Raw genomic sequence first — 26,905 nt, 5'->3', positions numbered from 1 at the left:
GATGGCTCAGAGTGATGCCCAGATCTGGGAGGAAAGGAAAATAAAACCGAAGCACAATCTATCTCTGATCTCAGAAGTATTCTAACTGGTTCTGAGAAATAAGCTGGTTCTAATTTTCACTAAACAATGGTGTCTGGCCCTCATTTAAAAAAGGCATTTTCATCAAGGATGTGCCTATCGGTGCTTCAGCAACAGGGAAGCATTTGGGAATAAGGCTTAGGGGGTAAGATTTAGATTTAAGCTTTCTTCAAAAACCCTTTAGCAGCAGGCAAATCCAATGGCTTCAGAATTAATTATTTTGAAGTCAGTCCTGTTTTCAAGGGCAAAGGAAAGGAGTTGGGGGTTGGGACTGGATTCAACCAAAGACGAAAAGATAGTAATTTTTGATAATTTTTAGAATTTCCTAGAGGTAGGAAACAAAGAAAGAAAGAAACAAACAAACAAACAAAACTTAACTCATTTCCAATTGAGAGCCACCCCCCAAACTACAGAAATCTAGGGGCCAGGTTTCTTTTTTTTAAGGTAGGGCATAGCATTAGAGGTGTACGCTCGAGACAGAGGAGAAATGGGAGGAAAGCAAAAGTTAGATTAATTCAATGTCTCCTCTATCACACTATGTTTAATCTTTTATCTTAAAACATCAACAACAACACATCACAAGGAGAAGGTTATTCTGCACAGCTCTCTTACTTCTAGAAACAGCCCAGTGTCAACACTCAGGGGAGCATCATAAAGATTCTTTCATTTTCAGGCATAGCTGGAATTTCTGAACCCATTTCATGTCACCTCTGGGTTTCCTGACAGCTGTTGAAGAGGAGTTAAGGTATTTCTCAGCAAATTGATTTATGAGACACTCAGAAGTTGTCAGGGATGGGATGGAGGGGTCCCTGACTAATGAGAATTCTCTGCTACCTCTGGGATCTGAGTGACATTTTACTCCAGAAGGCTCAAAGACACCGGAAGGAATTAAAAGGAGAATAGGGAGCAGAGAGTCAGGAAAAGGGTTTGAATTAGCCACCCTTTCAAGTGCTTTGGGCCTGAGACAAGGCCCCACCAAGGGCCTTATGACGTGGCAGGAAAGGGGGGAGTACCACTGTGAGCTTTTTTTTTTTTTTTTTTTTTTTTTTTTTTTTTTTTTGAGACAGGATCTCTCTGTGTAGCCTTGTCTGTCCTGGACTCACTTTGTAGACCAGGCTGGCCTCGACCTCACAGCGATCCGCCTGCCTCTGCCTCCTGAGTGCTGGGATTAAAGGCTTGTGCCACCATGTCCGGCTTTTGCACCACCACGCCCGACTTTCACTGTGAGCTTTCTAACAAACCCTTGCAGAGCTTAGGCTACTAGAGTAAGACTTCAGTGGTGAAATATTGTCCGAAGGGAATGTGGTACCACCGATGGCCCATTTCTTTATAAGCTGCGGTGCTGGTTCTCTCATTCACACACCCAACAAGTGTCTGATAAAAGCCTACTGGAAGCCTACACTTGTGCTAGCTCTGGAGAAGATAAACAGTGAGCACCACGAGGTCACATGGGCATCTTCCCTTTTGGAGACCACAGACTAGCAGGGCAAACATTCATTTGTTACAGGGGCTAAAAGCTAGATACACAAACAGTACAAAAGGACTGGCTGCACAGTGTGATCCAGCTAAGAGGGTTCCAGAAGGCTTACTTGAAGAAGTGACATGGCATTGATGTTGACTGAAAGAGCCAGGAAAGAATAAAAGAAAAAACGTGTTGCAGGCAAATGGAAGGGCATGTGCAAGGCAGAGAGAACACTGGTCTCAGTTTGTCTTCATCCTGATGTCAAGGAGAGGCAGGTGACAGTTTCAGCAGTGAAGGCTGCAGGGTGGTGAAAACCAAATGAGACATCTTTAGAGCAGGTTCGGTTCTGATCAGTGATGTAAAGAAGGGCCCAGCTACCTGCTATATTCCTCAGCCTAGACACCACCACCATAGTGGGAGGGGACTTCAGCCAGACTGCAGGCAGAGTGCCGAGGTTGAGAAAGTGAGTGAAGCCTTCTGTCAAAGGGCCTTGCTTTAGCTAGCATCAGCTGAACATCTCAGGAGATGAGACAGCCTGCTATGAGTCTTGACTGTAGCCTTAATGAAAGCTGCAATGCTTCTAGAGTCACAAGCCAACCCCTGGGAATCCTTGGAGGCTACAACACTGGATGCCGATATGCATGTGTGGAGGGACCTAGGGCTGTGTTAGTATGTTGTGCTTTGTGATTACGGAGAATGTCTAGCCCAGAGCAGGCCTCTCTTTTTTTTTTTTTTTTTTTTTTTTTTTTTAATTCTTTTTTTTTCCATGTCTCATTTTTTTTTATTAATTTATTCTTGTTACATCTCAATGTTTATCCCATCCCTTGTATCCTCCCATTCCTCCCCCCCCCCATTTTCCCATTATTCCCGTCCCCTATGACTGTTCCTGAGGGGGATTACCTCCCCCTATATATTTTCATAGGGTATCAAGTCTCTTCTTGGCTACCTGCTGTCCTTCCTCTGAGTGCCACCAGGTCTCCCCCTCCAGGGGACATGGTCAAATGTGAGGCACCATAGTACGTGAGAAAGTCATATCACACTCTCTACTCAACTGTGGAGAATATTCTGACCATTGGCTAGATCTGGGAAGGGGTTTAAAGTTTACCTCCTGTATTGTCCTTGGCTGGTGCAGAGCAGGCCTCTCTTAGCAGACCAGTCTCGAGAGGCCTGCACAGCTCACCTCACCTCACCCCATGCAGATTGCTCCATCCCACTGCAGCCCATCCTGCCCCACTTGCATCTGCCACACTTCTGCTTGGCCAGCTCACCTCTTGTCCATTCCCAGAAGCCTACTGGCTTGCCTATTGCTTCCTGAGTCAAACCTAGTCTAATGGTTTTACACAGGCAGTCCCTTCCACATGACAATCCTGCCAAGTTCCTTCTCTCCTTGCTCTACCTTGGCTCAAAGCTCTCCTCCCTTAGGAAGTTCTTTCCATTTGCCCTAATTTTAATTCTTTGCCTCCAATCTGCCCCCATCCGCTGCCCTCCCTCCTGTTCTTCTTTACACTAATTTATATTTTATTTTGTTTTTTTACCCTGCAGTTACTAATCTTGTTGTTTCCTGCCTTTATCCCATGATTAAAATTAAGTTCTGTAAGGAAGGTGTCTTCACTAATTATAGTTCCTAATATATATTTCAAAATTGTCTGTTACTCTAAGACACAGTAGCTACTCAGTAAATACTTGCCACATCAAATACCTACAGGGCACTCAGCCTCACCAGAGACACAAACCCTTCTCTCATCTGAGCCCTGAGGTACTGGGATTGGCTTCCTTGGATGACATTTGTGAATTGTGAGACCAACAGCCTGTGCAAGGTGAGGAGTACACCGGCTTGGGTTGCCTTTCTCCTGATCCCTAGGAGAGCTAAAGAAGGCCAAGCCTGCTTGCTCAGCAGTTTGAATTCTTTACATCCTGATTGTAGCCCCCTGCCTCATTGCCTCCCTATCTCTCTCTCCCTCCCTCATCCTTTCTCCCTCCCTCTCCTAGTCCTCAGAAAGGGGAGCCCTCCTCCCCTAACACCTGACCTCAGCCTAACAAGTTTCACCTGTACTACCTGTATCCTCTTCTTCTGTGGCCTTGCAAGGCAGCCCTGCCAGGGGGAAGTGATCAACACTGTGGGACCAGAGTCCATGTCAGCAGTAGTCCCTACTCCCCATAGTGTGGGGCCCACAAGGAGACTGTGCTCCCTGTCTACAACATCTGAGCACAGGGTCTAGGTCCACATCATACATGGTCCTTGGTTGGTGCATCAGTCTCTGTATTGTAGTGTGGTCATCCTGCATTATGTGGCTAATATGTGGCTGATATCTGCTTATGACTGAGTATATACCATGTGTGTCTGGGTCTGGGTTACCTCACTCAGGATGCTTTTTTCTAGTATGTGGTACCCATACATACAACTCAATTAGAATATAAGGTTTACTTCCAATACTTCGAAAGTTCTATTGCAGGCTGTCTAGGATAATTAAGTAATATAAATTAATTGTTAGTTGATCGAATCATGGTCATGTCAATTACTAGTCTATTTTTAATCATAAGAATCCATATCCTACAGATAGCTATGATTCTATAGCTACAAAAGGTAAAATAGTTAGATAAGGTCTTCAAAAACCTCAGAGATCTACAGAATATGGCAAAGATGTTTTTATTATTTTTACGATTCTTTGACAACAAGACAGGTTAACTGTTGGCAACACCCAGCCTATCTCAAAGAAGATGTTGAGCATCAAAGAACCCTCCTTATGGAAATGGCTCCAAATGTGGCAAACCAGCCACTGGGGAAAAGGTCCTTGTTTCAGCCATAGACAGAATTCTACCTAAAAATGGGCAAACCTGGATGCAGGCAGAGCCAACAGCCAAACTCTGCTGAGATAGGGTAAGCAAGTCCTCAATAGTTCCTGCCTCACAAATATGTCTGTCAGATATATTGGGTCAGAAGGCTGAAGATGATGCTCCAACATCATAGAAAGTCTTGGGTGACTGTTAAGGCAGGAAACTGTCTCTGTCATTTTCTTATTTTGGAAGCTGCTAACCTGAACTTCCTGTTTACTCAGGTAATTAATTTTTATTCCTTCTCAAGTCTCTGATGGGGTTGATGGCCAGCTAGTTTAGTTTTACAAGTAAGCTTAGTTGTTTAGGGGTTAAGATGTTTTCAGGTTTAGATAGATGTTTTAAGTTGATAGAGATGAGATATGATAGATATTGATTCACATTCAGAATTTTAGACTCACCAAGATAGGAAAGATGTTTTCTTCAAGGTTGCCAAACTCAAATAGACAAAACATTATGAATGTAACATATTTAGAATTCCTGATTGTTTTGTGGTTCTTCTTGCTGTATGTAGTTTATTGTATTTATATGTAATAAGATAAATAAATATGTAAAAAAAAAAAAAGGTAAAGTTAAAGAAGGCCAAGCCTGCGCAAGGTGAGGAGTACACTGGCTTGGGGTGTCTTTCTCCTGATCCCTGGGAGAGCTAAAGAAGGCTAAGGCTACTGCAGTATTCAGCAGCCATGGACCCCAGCTCTGCATTGCAGGATGGGTGCTATGGCAGCAGTTAAGCCGTTTGGCCTCTTGGAATGCTGGCTCGATCAGTTTCAAAAAGATGTTGCTGCATTTCTCATCATGGTAGAAAAACAAATGAGTCCCCAGACCTAGTAGAGAGCTTGGCATAACACGATCAGGATGTAAAGTGAATAAACGATAAACAAATTAATTAGTAAAAGAGATAAGATAGCTGCTGGTGAGGAAAAAGGACATTATGCTTTGTGTGTATATGTGAGAGTGCGTGTGCATGCATGCATGCATGTGTGTATATGTGAGCGTGTGTACATGTGTGAAAGTCTGTGCATGAGTGTGTGTGCATGTGTGTATGCATGTGCATGTATGTGCATATGCATGTGTGTGTGTGTGTGTGTGTGTGCACGCGCATGGTGTGCACTTGGCATGGTGCTTGGCATCTAGTAATCATGCATTCCCACAGCAAATGTTCTTTGAGTGCCTACTTTATGCTGAGGGAGGCTCAATGACTGGTGATTCATGAACGAACTCCTGTTCGGTCACCCAGGACTGGACAGTAGAGAGGCTGCCTGTAGAAGATACACTGACTAGAATGGTGGTTCGTATAACATGGTGTATCTCATGAACCAGAAAGCCTCACTACCTGTTCAGACACAGAGGCAGCTGGCCCCATGACCTTCCTTTCTTTTCCGTCATCCCTGCCTTTAAGAGACCTATGCTCTCCTCAGCCAGCCAAGAAGTGAAAAGAGATCTCAGCTCATCTTCCCTGGCTAGCATCTATCTCCACAGGCCGTACCCACAAACCAAGCCTATTTAATGAGCATTATGGGCTGTGACAGGGCTCTAGGGCTCTTTCCATGTCTGCTTGGTGTTCTCCAAATGCTTGAGAGCTAGGAGAAGGGGAATGGGGAGGCTAGGGGCCAGTTTCCCTCTGCTCTCTCCACCATGCTTCAACAGTACGGGCTCAGTGAGCTGTTAGTCCCATCTGTGTACGTGACAATGGCAACAAAACAAACATTAAACTGCCACTGAGGACCAGGTGCTGAGAATTAGTATTTGTAGTAGCAGTGGCAATAGCAGAAGGAGTAGACCACATAGATACCACAGCCCTTGTCATGTGCTGGGCACAAGCAAAGCACTTTGTATACCTCCCAAGTCAAGTCCAAACCAGTTTACTAAACTGATACACAAAGGAAGAAAATGAACATCAGGGAGAAACCTACAATCCTCCAGATACCTAATCTAGAAAACAGATTCAAAGGAAGCAGTTCAAGCCGGGAGGTCTTGGTAAAAGCCACTTAAGCCTGTGTGGCCTATGCAATGTGCCTAGCCTCTCTAGACAATGCCTTTCTCTCTCTAAGGGCATCAACCCCCACCCCACCCCCACACACACCAGTTACTTGGGGTTTGATGAGTGAACGCACGCAAAGACCTCAGATTCATTCTTAGCCCATGGCACAAGTTGACAACTATTAGACATTACTTATGACATAATCAAACTAACTGAGCCCAAGAACTCCAGGGTGACACTGTTTTGATATCTTATCTATGTATTTAAGCAACTACTTCAGGCTTATAAAGTTCAAGAACTTCACAACTTCTGGAAATACCTTTTTACTTGTCACTCAGGATTTCTTCTGCATGTGGCAGGGTATATGTGGGGCAAGTAGTCCTAAAGCCCAAGGCATCCTACTAGCTGTGGGTCTTTGGGCTACATAATTCCACACCCTTGAAACTGAGTTATATTCCCTTAAAAAGAGAAAATTCTGACCCCTATGTGCAGAGCTGCTATGATGATTACGGGGGAAAAAAATCTCTGAGAGACCCTGAACACAAATCCTGTACCACAGCAAGCACTCAATAAATGGGAGAGAGAACTAACTTTACAAGTAAATGAACAATTATTCTTAGAGTCATAATCACTTGCAATGGAGATACCAAATGTGGGCTTTTTTTTCCCCTGGTAGGTGGGGCAGGAGGAAAGATGTAAAGCTACACATATGGCTAGAAATCCACCCTCCTCTTTTGCTTTCTTTTCCATAAAAACCCTTCTAACTTTACCTCAATCTAGGTGGAGCCTAACACACACAGCTAAGATGTCTGAGTGTCCTATACCTCCAAGCTGAACCTGTCTCAAGAATGAGGGCTCTGCATGGTTTCCCTCAGTTCCCACTGCCACCCCAGAATGCATTTTTATGATGCTGAGGGAGAAAGAAAAGCATCTTTAAAATGTCTTAGTTGTTAAAGTAGAGGGTGATATGAAGAAAAAAAATGTACCTAAGAGATAGAATGAAAAAATAAGGTCCAGTAACACTTCCAGCACCTCTGTGGCTTGGCAGACTGACCAATCTACATGACCCTGAATAGTGGCCACCGAGTTTGGAACCATTGGGGAAAGATAAAACACAAGAAATGATACTGCAAATCACAAAATGATACTGTCTTCTGTGGTCACAGACTTCATGACCACGAAGTCCTAGAAATTTGCACAAGAGGTGACAAGATAGGAGGTAGCTCTGCACTCCCACCCGCCTCAGTGGGGTGTGTTTCCTTAGCAGCTGACTGACCTGAGACCTTTGGCTCATGTATGCATCGTAGCTGGACCCGTGGTACTTGGCCGTAAAATCTGGGCTGTAGCCAGCATCACAAGTGCACGGTATATTTGAGCACGGGGGCTGTTTTCTAGGCCTATAAACCTGTGGGAGAAAGCTACAATGGTTAGGTGCAGGAGGGGAGGATGCTAGGTGCTCAGGGAGGGAATCAGGGAGAAAGCAAAGGATGCTCATCTTGACTTTCTGAGGCCAAGTGATTGGAAAACTCAGTGTAGAAGATGCACAGCCCCAAACAAAGAGGTCAGATAAAAGCAGTCCCTGCGCCTGGGGGCCAATGCTAGTGAGGCATGCCACCCCGTGGAATGGCCGCAATGGCTGGCAGCAACTGAGGCCCTCCCTCTGCAAGGAGAAGGTGCCCAGGCGTGGCAGTGTTCTCTCTCTGTCTTTCAGCAAGGCAGTCCCTATAGGAAATGGACTCAAGCTCACTGCCAAAGAATGCCTTTTCCTTCCTGAGGAGGGGAAGAGTTGGCATTTTGCAGGTCGAGGAGGTTTAATCCAAGGTACTGTGTCCAGCACAGTTCATCTTAGCAGCCAAAGTGTCAGTCCCAGGACCCCAAATCCATGTAGACACTCTACACGGTAACCATGTGCCATTTGGAGAGTTTCAAGGCCACAGGTTCTGGGTGAGGTGTGGCAGTCACCTTATGAGGCCACACACCACTGAGCTGAGTCGTTTTTTATAGAGTAAGAATCTGAAGGAGTATTTTTAACCACTGCTTTACCAAAGTCCTCAGCATACACAGAAGTGACTTGCCCACCCTCCACACATGTTGGGGAGAGAACACAGGCATAGGTAAGTTCTCTCTACCACTGAGCGACACCTGGGTCCTTTCCCAAGGTATGTATGGAGAAGAAACAACATCTGTAGATTTCAGTGATGGTTTTCCAGTATACTTCAGATACAATTAATTTCTACTTAAGCTGCTTCCAGAAACCCCTCCACAAAGCAAAGAGCTTTCTGTAAAAGTTAGAACTGTCTCTCTTCCCATTTCTGTAAGGCAAGCACAATGGCCTAGAGAGAAGGAATAAAGGATAACGGGGTCGAAGGGGTGACTATAAATTAGACTAAATAATGGCAGACAGGTCTCTAAGCCTAGTCTAGTGGGACTAGAGCTGGGAGATGCTCTGTCACTGAAAGATACTAGGGGAAACAGCTGAAGAGCAAAAGCTGGAAGAGGAGAGAGAAAAGAAGGAAGTTTTGGAACTAGATGAGGGGAGTTCTTCCTAGAGCCCAGAGAGTGAGCAAGATCCAAGGGAAAGAGTCCCAGAGTTTAACGAGGCACTCCTAGGATTTAATTAGAAACGGAAGTTTACTGAAAGGAAGAGAGCTGAGAGAGCTATGTCTGCAAAGATGACGCTAATATAAAAGAAAGAAAAGCAGTGCCAGCTGCAAACCACACAAGCCGGGCCGCCACATGCACATCAACACAGAGCAGCAGGAACATGGTGTTCTAGCGACAGTGCAGGCTGTTTTGCTCCTACCTGGTTGCAGCTGCTTGAGCCTGCAGAATGGACCCGGGAGAGCGAAGAAGAATGGCAAAACCCAGGGAAAGCACCGAGGAGGCCCCAGACCCAGCAAGACACACCTTGCGTGCAGGACGCCCCACCTGCTGCTTTAGCTGATGCACCAGTCGGTCTTTCTCCCGCTTCAGCGCCATGACTTCGTCCTGGGTCTTTTTCTTTTTGGAGGCAGACAATTCCAGCAAGGCAATGTTTGCATCTTTTTCACTGATGGCCGCAAGTAGTGCTTCCTGTCTGGTGAGATAGAGATGATTGTGATCCTTTTTTTTTTTTTTTTTTTTTGCAAAATGAGAAACACAAACAAAACAAACAAACAAAAATCCTCAAATAATTGGGATTTGTAAATTCAGTTGAGCCGCGAACTATTTTCTGTGTGGGAAAAGAAATATCCACGGTACTTAAGGTGAAGCACATTTTGCTTTTCGGATGGTCAAGGTAGCTGGGTCAGAATCACTAAGACTGGCTCATTGTATCATGGCAAAAGGGTTCTTTCAAAGGCTTCAGAGATACAGCTACAAATTAGAAATGGGAAGGGATCAAGATGAATGTATATTCCTAACACAGCTCTACCAAGCCACCCATCAAGCCATCCATCATCTGCCAATAAGGCTCCCTGTCTCCAAGGCACCCCAACAAAACCAGGCAGCAAATTCATTACCACATGACATGTTTTCATCCCATGTCAGCTAGAGAGCTTTACAAGGATCTCCTATCCATTTTCAATTTGTTTAGTTAATGTGACCCTTGATTTCATTTCATAGGCACTACCTGTGTCACACAGCTCCTCAGCCTCCAGATTTTAGGCCCAATGTGTCTCCAGTTACCATCTCTCACAGTGATGTCCCACCTGCCACCCTGTACCCCAGTTTAGAACTTGCCACATCATACTATTTAATTTTCCCATGGTTCTCTTCGTCACTTGACAGGAGAGCATGTATTTACTACTCGTGATGTCCTATCAACTTAAGACCTCATTTATCCTTCGTAGTTCCAGCTTCTAGAAAGAGCTGTGAGTGATCAGAATCATTGGTTCTACTAATAGATGTGCTCATTTTTTCATTTTATAAACTTCAAAAACATAATTGTTCTTCCTCTTCAAAATAAGAAATCCAGAGACTGAATGAAAGATGGCTCAGCAGGTAAAGGTACTTGAGCCATGAGCCTGATAACCTGTGTCCAGTTTCCTGGGACCCAAGTCCACAAAGTTGTCTTCTCATTTCCACATGAACACTATGACACACATGCTACCCTCACCCATCATGCATCCAAGGATGTGCATGTACCTGCATGTGCACATGCACATACAAAGAGAAACACAACTAATAAATAAATATTAAATATTTGCCTCAATTTATTTATGACCGCTGGCTATTTGGAAGTTTCAAGTGGTTTCCTCCCATTTTTTTAGAGTTGCTTTTTAGAAATATACTTGTTACAAACTGCAACCTGGGATGGTATGAGGCATTTTTTGACAAGCAACTGACTTTCTTGGGTGTGTTTCATGGATGCTCTTCTCTGTCCCCACCACCTGGGTCCCTTATAAAACATTCTTGATGCTTCAGAAGACCTCATAGCTCCAGGGGAGCCTTGATCATGGGAGTTTTGCATGCATATAAGTTCCAACACTAAAACCTGGTCATGTGTTTGGGCTGTATTTTCTCATCCCTATTATCAGAATTGCCTTCTTCTAGGTGTTTGGACAAGGAAGCCATTATTTGGATCTCATGCGTTGCTCCTTCTGGCCTCTTCTAGTGCTAGGCACTAAAAGCTTCTGCCAGAGGCCCAAGCTGAGCTGTGTGTGAGTAGAACATATCAGGAAACATCTCCATTTTCAAATGAAAACTGTTACAGCTCAGACTACCAGCTTCACTAGGCAACATCTTGAGATGGCAGACCTGCCCATCACTGCTGCGCTGATGAGGCTGTGTGGCTCTCCAAATCAAGGAGAACCCACAATGATTAGGGTAATAGCCAAGGCTTAGCCCTCATGGACTTCTCACAAACACATTTAAAAAAATGGTGATTGAGAACTGAAAATATTTTTATTTGACGTTTTTGAATGGCTGAGCCAAATTCCTCCAAAAGGTGGGAAAAGCAGAAATACTTTATCTAAACCTTGCAATACTCATTTTTCTCTAACAGGCTGAGATACAACACGCAGGACATTGCAACATTTCACTCCCACCCCTAAGCTGACATCAACAATCATTTTCCCCTGTGAGTGTTAGGAAGCTTGCGGTAAACTGTGCTCTGTCCCTATGGATATTTCCTTTATATGTTGCCATTTAAGTCTTAGCAGTGATAAACGTCTTAGTGACATGTGAAAACATCTAAGTTTGCTGAAAAACCGTTTGTCAGGAGTCTTGCATTTCCATACATTTTAGAAGCAAAGACATTATATATTTGTTTCTGATAAATCTTCCCAGGATATTTGTATAGCAATAAGCCTTGGAGGACACAGGTGGCTTCTCTCTGGGTCAGAGGGGAGATATGCTTACTATGCCATATTATTGTGGTGAGCAATGGGCAGGCATGTTGTTGCCTATTATATAGCACTCAGGCTCCCTAAGACTGGGGTTGCTTTCTTGCAATACAAACAACTGCTCATCTGGTCTCTGTGGGAGTAGATGCAAACATGCTACTACTGATCTCTGGGTTACCAGCAATAAAATCTTCTATCTCTTCTCATCTCTTGCACTCCACCGTAGGTGGTCTCAAACTCTCCATAGTTCTTGAGATAGGAGTGAATAACAAACAGGATCCTGCATGGTGACGGTGTGAGATGTGGACTCACCTTTACCAGTTTTCTGCTTAGCCCTTTCCACGTCATTCCTCCCTCCCACAAAGCGCCATCAGACGGAAGGTTCAGAATTGTAAGCAAATCCTTGAAGTCAGCAAGAAACAGCAGGTACAAGCTTCCGAAGTGTTGGAGGTGTAAATGTTTGCGGCAAAGCTACTTACGTCCTATGTGTCCTTCTCAGCCCTGATGTTTAGATAGGGGCACAGAGTTTTCACATGTGCAAGTCTGAGACAATCTAGCTTCACTCCCACTAGAAAAAAGTCAAGAATCTCCCAACAAGGCTTTCTATGCCTGCTTTTGTCCCTTTGCCTATTTTCCTCTTCCAGAGTTTGATGTCTCCCAACTTTAATAGTAACCCCTAAATGTTACCATGACCAAAGACTGGTCATTCAAAACTTCCCTTTCCCCATGAGTTTATAAATCAGGGTTCTTTCCTTTTATAATATGATTAAAATAATAATAATTAATCATAACAACATGAATAATGTCATCATTATTATTGGCAGGAATAGAACCAGAGAGTTATGTATGCATGATAAAAAAAAAAAAAACTATGCAACAGATTTACACACCTAGTCTCAAATTAATTTTTAATTCTCTAGTGTTAAAGAAAAATACAAATTAGTTTGTAATTCTTTTTAGATGTTATCACCAACTATAGCTCATAAAACATTTTTTGTAAAAATACTTTCAAGGCCCCTCACCAACATTAATATTCATAAAAATAATGTATGTGGTTCTTCACATGTTTTATTTTGACTGAGCAATATGCTTATATTATGTATGTTTGTATTATACAATTATAAAATTCTCAGTAAAATTCATTTAATAAGGATCCAGTTTGAAGCCTTCACCTAAAAAATGGTCAGAAGTTAACATGAATCCCCTTGAGTAAAAAAGTGTAAATAACTGTAATAATGAAATTGAAGAAGCTATTATCAGAAGATAATAAAAATGTATGAAGATACAAATGTATGACCACATCACCAATCAGGGTTTTGGGAACAGTTAAGACTGTTTCTGTCATAAAGTTCTTCTTGTAGGTTTCCAGGACCCTGTGGGTCCTACTATTTCCCCATTCTTCCATGCTACTCTCGCCTAGAGTCTCAATAGGATGTCCTCTCCTCTGACCCACTTTCTTGGTAAGTAAAGATTTTCATGGTACGTATCCCTTGGACTAGTGTTTTGATATAAGTGAGTATATACTGTTTGTCTTTTTGCTTCTGGGTGAACTCACTCATTATGATAATTTCTAGATCAATCCATTTGTCCACAAATTTTGGGAATTCCTTGTTTTTAATAGCTGAGTAGTATTCTATAGTGTAAATGTACCACAGTTTCTTAGTCCATTCTTCTACTGAGGGACACTTAGGCTGTTTCCATGTTCTGGCTATTATGTATAAAGCAGCTATGAACATGGTTGAGCATATGTCCCTGTTGTGTGGTAGGGCATTTTCTGGGTATATTCCAAGGAGTGGGATGGCTGGGTCTTGAGGAAGCCCTATTCCCATTTTTCTGAGAAAGCAGGGTCCTCCTCAAACTAAGGCACCAGCCAAGGAGAATATAAGCAGTAAGCTCCGAACCCCTATCAAGACCTAGCCGACGAACAGGATATTCTCCACCATTGAGTGGAGAGTGAGATCTGACTCTCATACGAACTCTGGTGCCCCTTTTCTGACCACGTCCCCTGGATGGGGAAACCTGGTGGCACTCAGAGGAAGGATAGCAAGTTACCAAGAAGAGACTTGATATTCTAAGAGCATATATAGGGGGAGGAGGTCTCCCTTAATCACAGACATAGGGGAGGGGAGAAGGGGAGAAGTGGGAGGGAGGGAAGAATGGGAGGAAACAGGGGAAGGGCTAACAATTGAGATGTAATATGAATAAATTAATAAAAAAAAAAAAGACTGTTTCTGGCTGTATTTGTACAGCCAGAGCAGCCAAGGCTCTGCCTTGGCAGGGTCACTGTGGGGCATTTTATACAACCAGCTTTACAAAATAACCAGAAGGAAAAATCCACAAACTTGTTCTATTATCTACAGTATTTTAAATCACTATGAGCTAAATCCTGTGTAGTTGTGGGTTTTCATTATCTTTTTAAAAGCTTTTTTTTTTTTTTTTCCAGGTATGGTAGTACCAGCACTTGGGAGGCAGAGGCAGGCAGATTGCTGTGAGTTCGAGGCCAGCCTGGACTACAAAGTAAGTCCAGACAGCCAAGGTTACACAGAGAAACCCTGTCTCAAAAAACAATAAATAAATAAATAATAAATTAATAAATAATAAATAAATATTCTTTTTTGTAGTGATACTGAACACAATTTAGTAAACATGACCTTCATTTGGTCAGCTCTACACCCTACATCTAAGCCTGGGCACTCACTTGCCAGTGTATTGCCAGAGAGAACCCACATGTCAGTACTCAAGTGAAACATAAAGGTATTCTTGAGAGAGAGACTGGGGGAGGGGGGCTTAAGTTAACTATTTCTGCTTGTCTCACCATGTAGAGAGCTTTGGTTCAGCCATTTGAAAAATAAAAAATAAAAATAAAAATATTTGCAGTTCTGAACTACCACTCAGAAAATCCATATTTAAGATTACCAAGTGACAAGACACTTGACTATGAATGCAAAGAAAAAATTCTTTTTTTTTTCAATAAATACATTGCCTCCTGAATCCAAGGTTGAATTTCCTCTGCCTCAGAAGTTGATCCTGTCCCACCAAACTAGAAATGTTGCTAGATCTTTAAATCACTTTCAGTACTCAATCCATTATTTTTCCTTATTCACAGACAACATAAGAACTATGTATAAATACATCCTTAGTCATTTAATAGAGTTAAGTACATACTGGAAGCTTGCAATACTATCTGCAGAACACTGCTATACTTCAGTATACAGTTACTGAGGTGATCTGTCTGGGCACCAAAATATAGCTTAAAATATGAAAAGGAAGCCCAAATATGCTAGCAAGGAAGATAAGATAATGCAAAGAGAAATAAATCTATGGGGCCTGCTGTGTGCCAAGCTAAGAAAGTGGGATAGACAGCGTTTTATCAAAGTGCAGCCTAAACACACGTCAAAGAGAATAACTTCTTTAACAAATATGGGCAACAGTGGAGGGGAAGAGGAGGAGCCCTGTGCCCCTTGTGCATTTACTAGGGGTTAACAATGGATAAAAATATTCACAGGAACACACTTAATAACCCTCAACTGTCATTCACTTTGTAGGAGGTAGTCAAGACACAGCTAATAAAACACTGAAAAAAAAAAATGATTTTAGCCACCCTGGAAAACATCCTCCAGAGACATGCACAAAGAGGGCTGAAGGCTACCTTCTGCCACGATAAATGTCTCCTTTTGTGTGTCGCCCGTGGCTAACCCTAACAAGGAAAGCTCCGGATCGGCTGAGGGTAATACACGGCTCCGACACTTATCACCGTCAATTTAAAAGGGCGCACTGTAAACATTTCTGTTTCACTCCCTGCTGCTGTCTTTCCATTAATGATGATTTGAGCTTGGAGAGGGGAATCTAAAATTAATTTTAAGACTTACAAGTAAAGTAAGCCAATTAGGGACTGTTATAAATTGGACTAGGAGAGAAGCAGGAATATATATATTTTTTCTTGTGGGCTCTTGTTTTAGTTAGATGACCCATCTTTAAGAACACATTCAATTACAAAAGCAGATGCTTGAAAAAAAATGCATTCCATTAAGAAACATTTGGATAATGACATATGAGGGTGGACCTACATTATGTATGGTGTTCAGCCCCGGGCAGTCATGCTCCAATCAGACTGTGGGGAAAAAAAATCCGCTCAATCAACTTTTCCCAGCTAATTGTTGTTTTCTTTCCCTTCTGACCCTGAATCTTCAACGGTGACTTAAGACAGACGGTGACGAAAGATCTTGTTCCAAACAGCTTCTCTCACCCTCGGGTGAGTGCTGTGATTGCTCCTGGGAAGGGATGCTCCTTTGCCTCTGCTTTAAAGATATCTCTTCAAATAGCAACTGGAGATGGAAGTGGGTCGTTCTTGTTCATTAGTATTCACCCTGCCTACAGACACAACGATGACGGGACGGACTAATGTAAGAGCTTCTACAAAAAAAAAGTGAAGTAACTTACAACTTACTCAGGGTCTGAGAGACAAGGTGACACTTATTTGAGTTTCACTGAGGACAAAGAACAGAGCAGATTCATATATATATTATAATGTGGTTTTCTCTGACACACACACACACACACATACCTAAACCTGACCTCAAAAAACAGCATATTCCAATTACCAAGAATTCATCCTTTGAAACTTCATAGTGCCTGACTGGGATTTCCTGTAGCAGAGGCCACAGGGGTCTTGTGGAAGTTCTTTGCTCTCTGTAGCAGCCTCCACCTGAATTCTAGTTTAACGTGTGACCCACAGAAGCAGAGCTGGTGTTCCTGGTGCATTGCTCCTAGTGCAAGTGCACTGAAAAGCTCACTCTCACACAGAGACGCCTGTGGCTTTGAGACGACAAATGCTAGCACACCAAGCATTATGTGCCAAAGGAGTGTTGGTGAACATGAAGGCAAACGATTTCCCTACATGAACCAAGTTCAAGGGCAGAGGAAGTGGTATGGCAGAAGGAGCTACTAGCCACCTCCCCTCTCCGCCCACCCCATCTGTCAATCATAACAGACAATTTCTTTGCCTTTGATAAGTTGAATGCAGTGACAATGAAGATGTGTGGAAGGGACTATTGTCTGTCTTAGCTGTGACATATGCCTGGTTACTGTGTGCTAGATCTAAAAGCAAGAAAACCAGGGCAGGAGAGAACAAGGAAGGACACAGGAAGGCAGGGGAGGGCAGGGCAGGGTTTCTTCCGAGTACCATAGCTTCTTAAGAAGCAGCTTACCCTTGGGAATGAGATATCACTGAGTCATTTAGAGATGCTACCAATCCTTAGTGCTTGAGCTTTGCAATCAAACATTCTGGGATCTGAAGGTCAGCTGTGCTTACTGTTTTTGTAGCTGGACAATCATTTAATGGCTCTGAAGCCTAGATTTACGTGTAAATGAAATGAACCAAGAAGAATAACTATAAAAATTAAATGTGACAGTGGAGACAAAGACTTTTGTCCAGTTTCTGATGTTACCCCGTGATATACCCTGGCAACTGGTATTACAGAACACGGACACCATCAAATTTAGAGATTTGAAAGTTTTGCATTATTGTAGACCAGGCCCCTCTTTGTATTAAATATATCTAAACATGTAATGAGCCTCTTACTTTCAAGACAGCGTTTCAAAGAAACCTCTAAAATTGGTTTCTGTTAAGACGAACATTTGACTTTCATGAGCTGACATCTGTTTCGCAAAGAAACTTAAAGAAGAAAACAGATTTTGACTGTGGAAAAGGGTCTGTGAACTACAAAAGAGCTCATCTCAGGCAGCCAGGCCTGACTTGGTTAATAACTGTTCAATGTCACTCCAGCCAAAAGGCCACACAGATGTAGGCAGTATGTGATTTTATACAGAACGAGAAGTTGGGAAATGGAACTGTGTCCTGAGAGGTAATCCTTTAAAAGCCAAGGTCAAGTACACAGTCTAGCCAACCCATGTCACACAACCCCAATACAACAACAAAACCCTTCTATTAAAAAAATCTTTACATTAAATTGGTAAACTTGGGAGGCAGGGAGGCTAAGTGAAATGGACTTCCATTTTCTGCTGCATGTGTCCGGTCAGATGTCCATGCTTGATCTTTTCTGTCATTTGTCTCTCTGTTGGGTTTACTGATCTATGTGAAATGTAATGCCAGAGGCACTGGGAGGTTACTGATGATGGATAGTGAGAAACCTTATGTATTTGGATTTCCCTGTGGGCAAAAGCTTAGCTTAATGTCTACCTAAAAGAAATCTACTATCTATGGGGATGCCATGACATTTGTCCCATAGTACTGACTTTTTGGTTGGTTCTCAGCAACTGCCAGAGAATGAGTCACCTGACTTCAAGGCATAGCCTATAAGGCACTTGCTCATTTGTTCTTCTTCTTCTTTTTTTAATAGGCAAGTGGCTATGCATACGTATATGTTTGTGAACGTATACAATTGTCTAAAGACGATATACTTTAATTTCCCTATATTACCCGTTCAGTGCTACTCATTCTTTACTTTTTATAGAAAGCAACAAAATGTACTCCTGTATCTTGAAATAGATATTTTGATTTTTTTATTCAGATCTACTTTTATTTCTAATGTGTATCTGTATATGTCTATGTATGTATATGCTGTGTGTGTGTGTGTGTGTGTGCGTGTGCACGCACGCGTGTGCTGGTGGAAGCCAGGATGGAGTGTAAGAGCCCCTGGAGCTGGAGTTCAGGCCGTTGTAAACTACCATGTATAGGTGCTAGGAGCTGTACTATGGTCCTCTGGAAGAGCAGTAAATACGCTTGATCAGTGAACATGTCTCCAGCCCCAACAATTCTCTTTTTAATGTAGGTATTTTGTATGAAATAAAACCTCCTTTGTCTGTGTTACATGGATTCCACTAATACCACAAGCAAATTATAATGAAAAATAAAATAGATTGTCATTCTATTGCTGTGAGAAGGAAAGGTGTGAGGGAAGGAAGCACCCCCGAGGATTGTGCTATTATACCATCTAAGGCAGGGTTAGGGTTCTAGGGAGCAGCATCTTTGTAGATACATTTATATAAAATCGAGTTTTCTGGAAGCATTTTATTTAACATGCTTTTGAGCCATGAGAGACAAAAGGTAGATGTAAACAGGGGGAAGGAAACAGTTTGTCACATCTGTGTGCTATGAGTGATGTTGGTGGCCAGGAAAAAGTCACGTTTCAAGGATTGGTAAGAAAACATAATACCTGCTAGAAAAGGCTGAGAGAAATATCTACCAACTGAAAGATGTTCTCTACTGCTGTGCATGCCATGAACTGGCTAACAACTTAGGGTAATCTTGAAAATCTTTTGGGGGGAAGTCAATGCTTCCTTGTCAAAGATGTAATCACTCATGTGGTGCCTCAGTTACTTTGAGAAGTCTGGATTTTAGGTATGCCATCTCGTGGCCGCTGCAATAAATACTGATGTTTCCTTTTCAAGTCATCCCTGCTTCACCCAAGTAGCTTTAAGTTTAAAATCTATATGATTAAAAAGTACCAAGAGGTATTTCATTTTTTAAAAGAAAGAAGAGGACATTGCCACAGAAGAGATTCATCTTGCCTTCTGATTATGTTTCTGCCAACATTTTTGTTTTGATGAAAACAAAAATTCAAAAGATCATTTATCAATTACCAATTTATAGATAGCAGGTTGGGCCTCATGAGGAATCACTCAAAGGTAACAGACCTCAGTTGATTGGTTTTTGTATGTTTTTATGGTCTTTAATTTAGAAGGAGACCACTTAGTAGACACAAAGTTACTTCAGCATTTATGTACATGCCATGAAGTCATTAAAAGAGCATCCATAATAAAACATGAACACTGATAATTATTTATGAACCAAATGACTGATTGAGATTACATATATACACTTGAACACTGTGAGTAAAAGAAGCAAGACTGTGTGTATCACAATTCTGACAAAAACTGAAGAAAAACTGCTAAGATATCATGAAAACACATTCACTGCCAATTGTGTGCGTCAACAGGAGGGAAAACTAAAGTACACAATGGTTTTCCTGGTTAGGTTTTTGCCAATGTATTGTGGACTTAATCTAAACAGTGGAGGGGGAGTTTATTCAATGGCTGTAAATGAATCTCAGAGCCCAAGTTCCATAGGAATGGAATTGTGCTTCTGTCCACATATACCTTAAGTTCTGAGGTGCTAAGCAACTAACTGATAAAGAGACATCAGTAGCAAAGAACTGCAAAAATCAGCCAACAAAACTGGGAGAAAAAAGTTCTATTAGTTACCTGAAATTTCTGGATTCATGACCACTGTCCATGGGACACTGATGGTGAGCTCTGTGTCAATGAGCAAGGGAATCCTAGACCGGAAAACCATCACAGAACGAGAGCCTGGTAACTACCTGGATGTCCCACATCTGGAAAGAATTGTGAGGGAACCAGCCCAAAGCACAATGCTATAGAAAGCAGCCTCAGATTTGCAGTATGGGTGGCCCTGTGGTTCATGGAAGTAAAATCCCCATCCTGGGAGGAGTGATTGCTCTAGGTGGGAACATTTCTGATGTAAAATTATTAAGTCCAATTAGAATTAAACAAACTCTTCCAGGGGGATGTTCGTTGACCATCTGTGCAACACTAACTAGATGGATGACCAGAGTCTGGGTCTTTCAATGAATTCTTCCAATTCATTCACCATATGTTCACCATGGGCTCCTGTGTACCAGGTACTGGGGACAAATGCACAAACAGGATAGAGTCCATGCCAGCTTCAGTGGAATGTATGATGCTGCCAACCTCAGAGACCCTCCCTCCACACAGTCCTAAGGCAGCTGTGATGGCGGCACAGAATGCCAAGAGACAGCTTATTATTATGGAGAACAAAAGCAAGATCTTATGGAAGATCAGATAGCTGCACATCCTACCAATCCACCGGCTGGGCATGAGAACCCACATGACATTCCAATAGCAGGTGCCATATGGTGGAATATGTCTTAACCATGTCCCCTTGAGCCCTATTGTGTGTATGCTGAATACCTAGCACAAAGCAGAGACTCTACAGCAAGCAGAAAACTTTGCCTCATATCTACAACTGAAACGCTGAGTGACGGGAAGTTTACTTTTTGGGGTGTGTGGGTATGGGTTGAGACAGAGTCCCTCTGTACAGTGCTGGCTGTCTTGGAACTCACTATGTAGACTAGGCTGGCCTCACACTCATAGAGATCCACCTGCCTCTGTCTCTCAAGTGCTGAGATTAAAGGCACGTGCCACTACTGCCCAGCTTTTGTTTGTTTGTTTATTTATTTATTTATTTTGGTTTTTTGAGACAGGGTTTCCCTGTGTAGCCTTGGCTATCCTGGACTTGCTTTGTAGACCAGGCTGGTCTCGAACTTACAGCCATCCACCTGCCTCTGCCTCCCAAGTGCTGGGATTAAAGGTGTGCGCCACCACCACGCAGCTGTTTAGCTATTTATAACACATGCCAACAGATAATTTTTTTATCCTTGAAGATTTAAAAGGCTGAGGCAATTCAGTGTCCATCACTAGAGGCTATCAATGCAATGTTCAGCATGGCCTGTCATACAAATTAGAGGAGGCGGAAGGGAACTAGAAGTCCACAGAAGTGACAGAACTCTGCCCATTATTAGAAGGCCCTAGATCTGGAAAAGCACTTAGTGAGAAAACATCCTGGTGACCAGACTCCAACCTGACACTGATTCCCCTTCCCTGTTACCGCTCTGTTGACTGATTGCTTTGAGACCAAATCATCCATCTCTCCAGACAGCCTGGACGCTGCTCAGCTCACAAGCTGTACCTCTCTTTAGATCTGAACTTCGAATTATAAGAGGTAAGACAGGAGGCAAAGAAGAATCAGACTGCACAGCCTTTAAGTGGACTTTCCAAAGTCCCACTGAAGAAAGGTCCAATAAGAACGTCTCTTTAAAGATGACTACATGCCTAGAGGCAGTGCCATAAAGGGGCAATGTAATATCCTCAATCAATATCCTTGTCTTTCATATTCATAGAAAATATGCTAGCACAGAACTTCATGTCATGTGCTATGAGCAATAAGTAATGGATGAGGATTATAGATTATACTAGCAATTAAAATGAAGGAATGTGAAAACTAAAGTAATAAAAAATAGATGAATAATGGTTGGCTTTTGACTCTATAAGGATGGAGGTTAGAAATTACTGATAATTCTCTTTGTGGTTACTATACATATAGGCAAGGCAAAATGGAGCACATTGTTTGATTTAGTCCTTTCAAGATAGCCTTAAACAAAGTTAACAATGTCATGGTAAAGTTGAGTGGGAAGGCTGTGAGGTTTGAATGGACTACTCAAGATCTTACTGCTTTTGAAGAAACTGGGATTTGGATCCAGGTGTGTTTGACCCCAGAGCCTGGACTTTTGGACCTTTCTTAAAATGTTTGGTTGTTGTAAGGAAGAAATGTCCTCCTGGTCTGGGAGGATGGAGCAGGCTTTGCAGAGGATGACAATGATGTATGAAGGCAGGAAGGACTAAGAAGGATTGTGGGGGTAGGGGGAGGGAAGGGAGGGAAGGGAGGGAAGGTGGTGTCCAGATGGTTTGTCTGAGGAAAAGCTACAGGAGTCTAACATTAGCACTGTATCTCTCTCTCCTGCTTATATACATGTTTTTAAGATGCATCCATTTCAGGGGTGTTGGGTGATCAGCAAAGGAAAGGTGTGGTCAAGCTAATTAACTCATAAGTGTCAACTTAAAGACTATTAATTAAACATATATGCATACATATGTGCATGTGCACACACACAAGCAATGGGCATTGGGAGCAAGAAAGATTTAACTTAGTCTCTGAAAATATGAAAATATGCTAACGAACATATCTCCTGGAGAAGAGAAACCTTCTATTTCAAAATTTGGTAATTGGTTTTCCTCACTTTTGTTGTTAATATGTACTTTTCTTAAGTGATGCTAATGGTAGTCAATATTTGGACAGCCATATTTAATTTACTATCATAATTAGATTGTCAAGCACATGTTGTTTTCAAAAAATGTTGTCCCATGTTTTGGTCCATGACAGCCAAAGTCTAAAATGTACCCATTCTATCTTTGAATATGACTATAATTAGGATGTATCTGAGAAAACATGTTTGTCCCTCCTCTATCCTGCACAGAAGCGGGGGAGGGGGTCTATCTTTTTCTTCAGACTGTTTAGCATTTTCTTAAATATTGCTGAGAATAGCACATTGGCTGACTTTAAAAAATTAAGCTAAAGCTATTTTTTAAACATAGTGACTATTCCTGGGATAATGTCTGTTTCAGATATGACGTCCTTAGGAATCAGGTAGGAGCCTTTCGGCTCCACAAATAGTCCACATTAGGCATAGGTTTCAGGAAGCTCCCGGCTTCCCCAAGTCCTGCAGGAATCCGAGAAGGAAGGAAAAACTCAGTTCATGTGAACCCTTGGGAAAGCCCTAGACCTAAAGGTGGATGGAAAGTCCAGTGTGAAATACAGTAGCTGCTGCCTCGCCCTTCACTGTTCTTTTTGGAACAATTGGGCTTTTAATTTGATTCAATGTATAAATTGTTGGAACTTAAGAACAAGGCAACGATCAGTGCCAGTGAAGCATGCTACCTCCTTACCTCTTTGCAGGACTGAATTCTTGGGTCACCTTTCTGAGAGTATCCTAGGATCTCAACTAGGTCTCAAGGATGGCAGTCACAGGTGGGTAAGAGGGAAGGCAGTGGCCAGGTTAGCAGGTGAGCACTACTCAGCACTGGGTGGCTGCTCACCCTAGCTTTGGAAGGTTTTCTGTAACAACGAAAGTCATCTTGAGCCATCTTTAGACAGAAAATCCCAGCAAAGGATACACTGCGTAACTCAACACACATTTTCATTCAGCTCTTGGGACTTAAGCTGGAACTGATTCTGTCTAGCTTAGCAATTGAGTTAGGAATTAGAAGGGAACATGGAGAGAGAAAGCGAGAGAGCTGGTGAGTGAGCATTAGAAAGGAGGGTAATATGGTTACTCCAATGGCAGCAAATCCTAAACCTTTCTTGGGAAGACCTACGTTGATATCATGACTTTGTGACAACCTCCAGGCTTAATGGGAAAAAATGATATTTGAGTTTTCTGAAAAACAAAACAAAACAAAATGAGCAACAACAACAAAATACCAGTTGATCAAATACAGGTCAATTAGATATGGCCTGGCATTCCCATCACTGGGAACACTCGATTAGGGTACACCAAAAGGACAAGTAGTATCTATGGGCTGGAGGCCATACTAGCTGGCATTTACTCTCGTGACTCTATTACCCACAGGGTTTACTTCTCTATTGTGCTGACATTGGCTGTTACCAGCTAGCAAGAACCCTTCTTCCCATTCCAGAGAAAGGGCTGTCCCTGGCCGTGGTAGGAGCATTTCTGCTATAGAATTGGTGATCACTACCAAGCAGAGCTTGTTTCTCCATTGACTTGATTCACAGACGTCTACTGGTCCATTTCAAGTTAGCTGCGCAGTGTTGCCCAGAATCCAGAACACCTGTAGATTCTCATGTTGGAATCTCACAGCCCCATCCATCATCACAGGGTGCTGTGCGCTCTGATTGCGTCAACTCAATCTGCGCAAGAACTCGCTGAGGAAGGTGTTATTTTGTCTCATTTGACAAATAAGTAAGAAGAAGAAAAAAAGACAGAGAGGTGTAAGTCAACTTGACCAAGATAAAAATGTCTAGATTGCAAACTGAAAACTTGAACTAACTCAGCAGTCTAGAGTTATTATATTTTTTAAAAGTTAAAAAAAATGTTTTTTAAAGTATGCAGGTGCCCTCCGAGGCCAGAAGATGAGGGTTGGATGTTCTGGAGCTGGAGTTGTCAGCCACTGAAGGATGCCCAGTGTTGATTCTGGACCTGCATTCTGGACTTATGCAGGTCCTTCCACTAGGTCAATAGAGGCTCTTCAATGCTGAGCTGTCTGATGTTTTCTACTTTGTAGATGGCTTACATTGTGATTCCTCTTTACGCAACACAGAAAGAAAAACCTGTCACTTTAAACCCAGGACAGATCTCAACAAAAGTCACATCCCTGGGTCACTATACTACTGTCAGTGGGAAGAGCCCAGCAGAGCTCTATGCATGATATGTGTGATTATTACTCGGGTTGACCAAGGAAAGAAGCCAAATCTAAAAGCTTCTAACCAAATTTCATGAAAATAGTCTCAGATTGTGACAAGACTCAGCAGGCACAGCCTACCATAAAGTATTCCCAAATGGACCGTGAGGTTTCAAATGCCAATGAGAAGGCATTGAGAACCCTGAACCCCCAATCTCCTTCTCTTGTTGGTATACATGAGAGTGCACCTAAAAACTAGAGCACAGGGGTTCAATAGGAAGTCAGCTGAAGTATAACGTGTATCGTGGATCAGTCACTCTATTTTACACATCCTAGCTGTCAGGTCTATGCAATAAAAATGCCACCTTAAAAAAAAAAAATGCCACCTAATACCAAGTCTACTGATAAGATCACATGAGAAATAAGGCCCATAGAAAGGCATCTGTCAAACTTCAAGATCCTATATATGGATTGGCTGGCATTACTCTCTGTATCCCTGTACACTTTCTAAATTCCAAGTAGGAATGATGATTTAGGATTAATTTCAAGTAGTATCTGGTAGGGACATGCTTTGTGGCAGACAGGGATGCCATTGTTTAAACCAAACTCACCAAGCCAATGGTAAATCAAGAGAGCAAATAGGCTGATAGATATCTCAACGAGGAGTCTATGGAAGGAAAAGCAATGGATGCTTCCAACTAGATTTAAAGTGTAATAAACTGTGTCCAACCCACTAGATATCTCATTACGCATATGTAAATATTCCAAGACATGGGGAAAAGTATAAAAGCCAAAGCACTTCAGGTCCCACACTTTTTGGATAAAGGTTACATACCCAACTTGTACTCACCCTCTTATTGGGTATTATATAAGAGAAAACAGATGAACCAGTTAGCATAATTAGTTTCATTTATAATAAGCACTTATTTCTGTTGTAAATATAAACTTAAATATTATAGTCATTATTAATGGATTTCATAAATTTACTATTATCAGCTAGAAGACATATGTATTGAAATTATCAACCTTTAGAAATGAAGAGAAAAATTACCTTAAAGGAGGATCAGGGGGACTTTAAATAACAATATACTTAATATTTTTCCTCTATATATTTCCTGTCTTTATTTATTCATTCCCAGGATTTACCAAAGTATCAAATTTTCATCTCTATATACTTAAGAGAGTGTAAGCAAAAAACAGCAAACTAATTTGTCTGATGAATGGACAAAAAATGACCTGCCTAATAAAACTGGTGGTATGTCCAAGACAGCATTTTCTTTCTGAGCTTTGACCTTCTCTCTTAATTCCTGAGCAGGACTCTTTTAAGTCAACACAGCCAAAATACATCCTGGAGGGGGTTGAAGAATTGGCAAAATTTTACTAGAAATATGAATTTAATTTGCTTTAACGAAAAGAATACATCTGGATATATTAGTTACTCATCTTTACTTAAGGAATTTTTAAAAATCTCTCAATATAATGGAAGAATTATCAACAGTCTGATAATAGTTAAATAAATAAAAGGCCCATCTATTTATTTGTAGTTTCTCTTAGAACTGCAAGAAGACCCGGGACTCTGTTATGTTAAAGAGATCTGAAATGATTCAGCCTTTCTATTCTAAACAATACAGTGTGAGCTGTGACCGTTCTTAGCTCGAACTGAATTAAGCTAAACTACACATTAATGGGTGCTAAAGAAGAAACTATAACAGCAAAGTAACTGCATTGTACAGTGACAGCAGCGCTCTTCAGATCACTCACTTTTAGGCAGAAATAGGAAGGTGGCAGGTGCCACTGCTGTTTTTGTAATATGAAGACAAAAATGATCACATTTATGGTTTTTTAAAAAGACAGTACACAAATAAGATCCTCCTGGTTATATTGGTAAGCTATTCATTATTCTCACCTTAGCCATTTGCTCCAAGATCCATCTACAACTCATTTATTTATTTCCCCCATGAAGACTGCTTACAATTCCCTTATTCCAAATTTGAAATACTGCCCTGTCTGTGAATATACAAGCCTAGAAGTCCTGGTAATTGGTGCTTTTAGCTGCCCACTTAATCTTGCTTAAATTGCCAGCGTGCATGAAGGGGGTGGGGGGATGACAGAGAGGCCCAGGCTAAGTAACCACCGGATGGCAGACACCGGGGATGAAGCTCATATCCTGGGAACGAACGAGTCACCGATGAG

The 26,905-nt window shown here is 42.0% G+C and overlaps 1 protein-coding gene across 4 annotated transcripts in view; it reads right to left on the bottom strand.

Moving 5' to 3' along the window:
- The window catches only part of Erc2 (ELKS/RAB6-interacting/CAST family member 2), a 925,224-nt gene that overhangs the window by 186,671 nt on the left and 711,648 nt on the right, over positions 1-26,905 (bottom strand). For 3 of the 4 annotated variants that reach the window (XM_051140768.1, XM_051140783.1, XM_051140775.1), the window contains exons 16-17: positions 9,282-9,429; positions 7,630-7,758 (exon numbers count right to left, since the gene is read on the bottom strand). In XM_051140768.1, coding sequence (XP_050996725.1) covers positions 7,630-7,758; positions 9,282-9,429 — 277 coding nt within the window. The remainder of the gene's footprint in view (positions 1-7,629; positions 7,759-9,281; positions 9,430-26,905) is intronic. The other variant, XM_051140793.1, reaches the window with a different exon arrangement.

This window comes from Acomys russatus, chromosome 3 (genome assembly GCF_903995435.1).
Source record: "Acomys russatus chromosome 3, mAcoRus1.1, whole genome shotgun sequence".
In the NCBI taxonomy this organism is placed as follows: Eukaryota; Metazoa; Chordata; class Mammalia; order Rodentia; family Muridae; genus Acomys; species Acomys russatus.
This window is presented reverse-complemented; position numbering and strand designations above follow the sequence as displayed.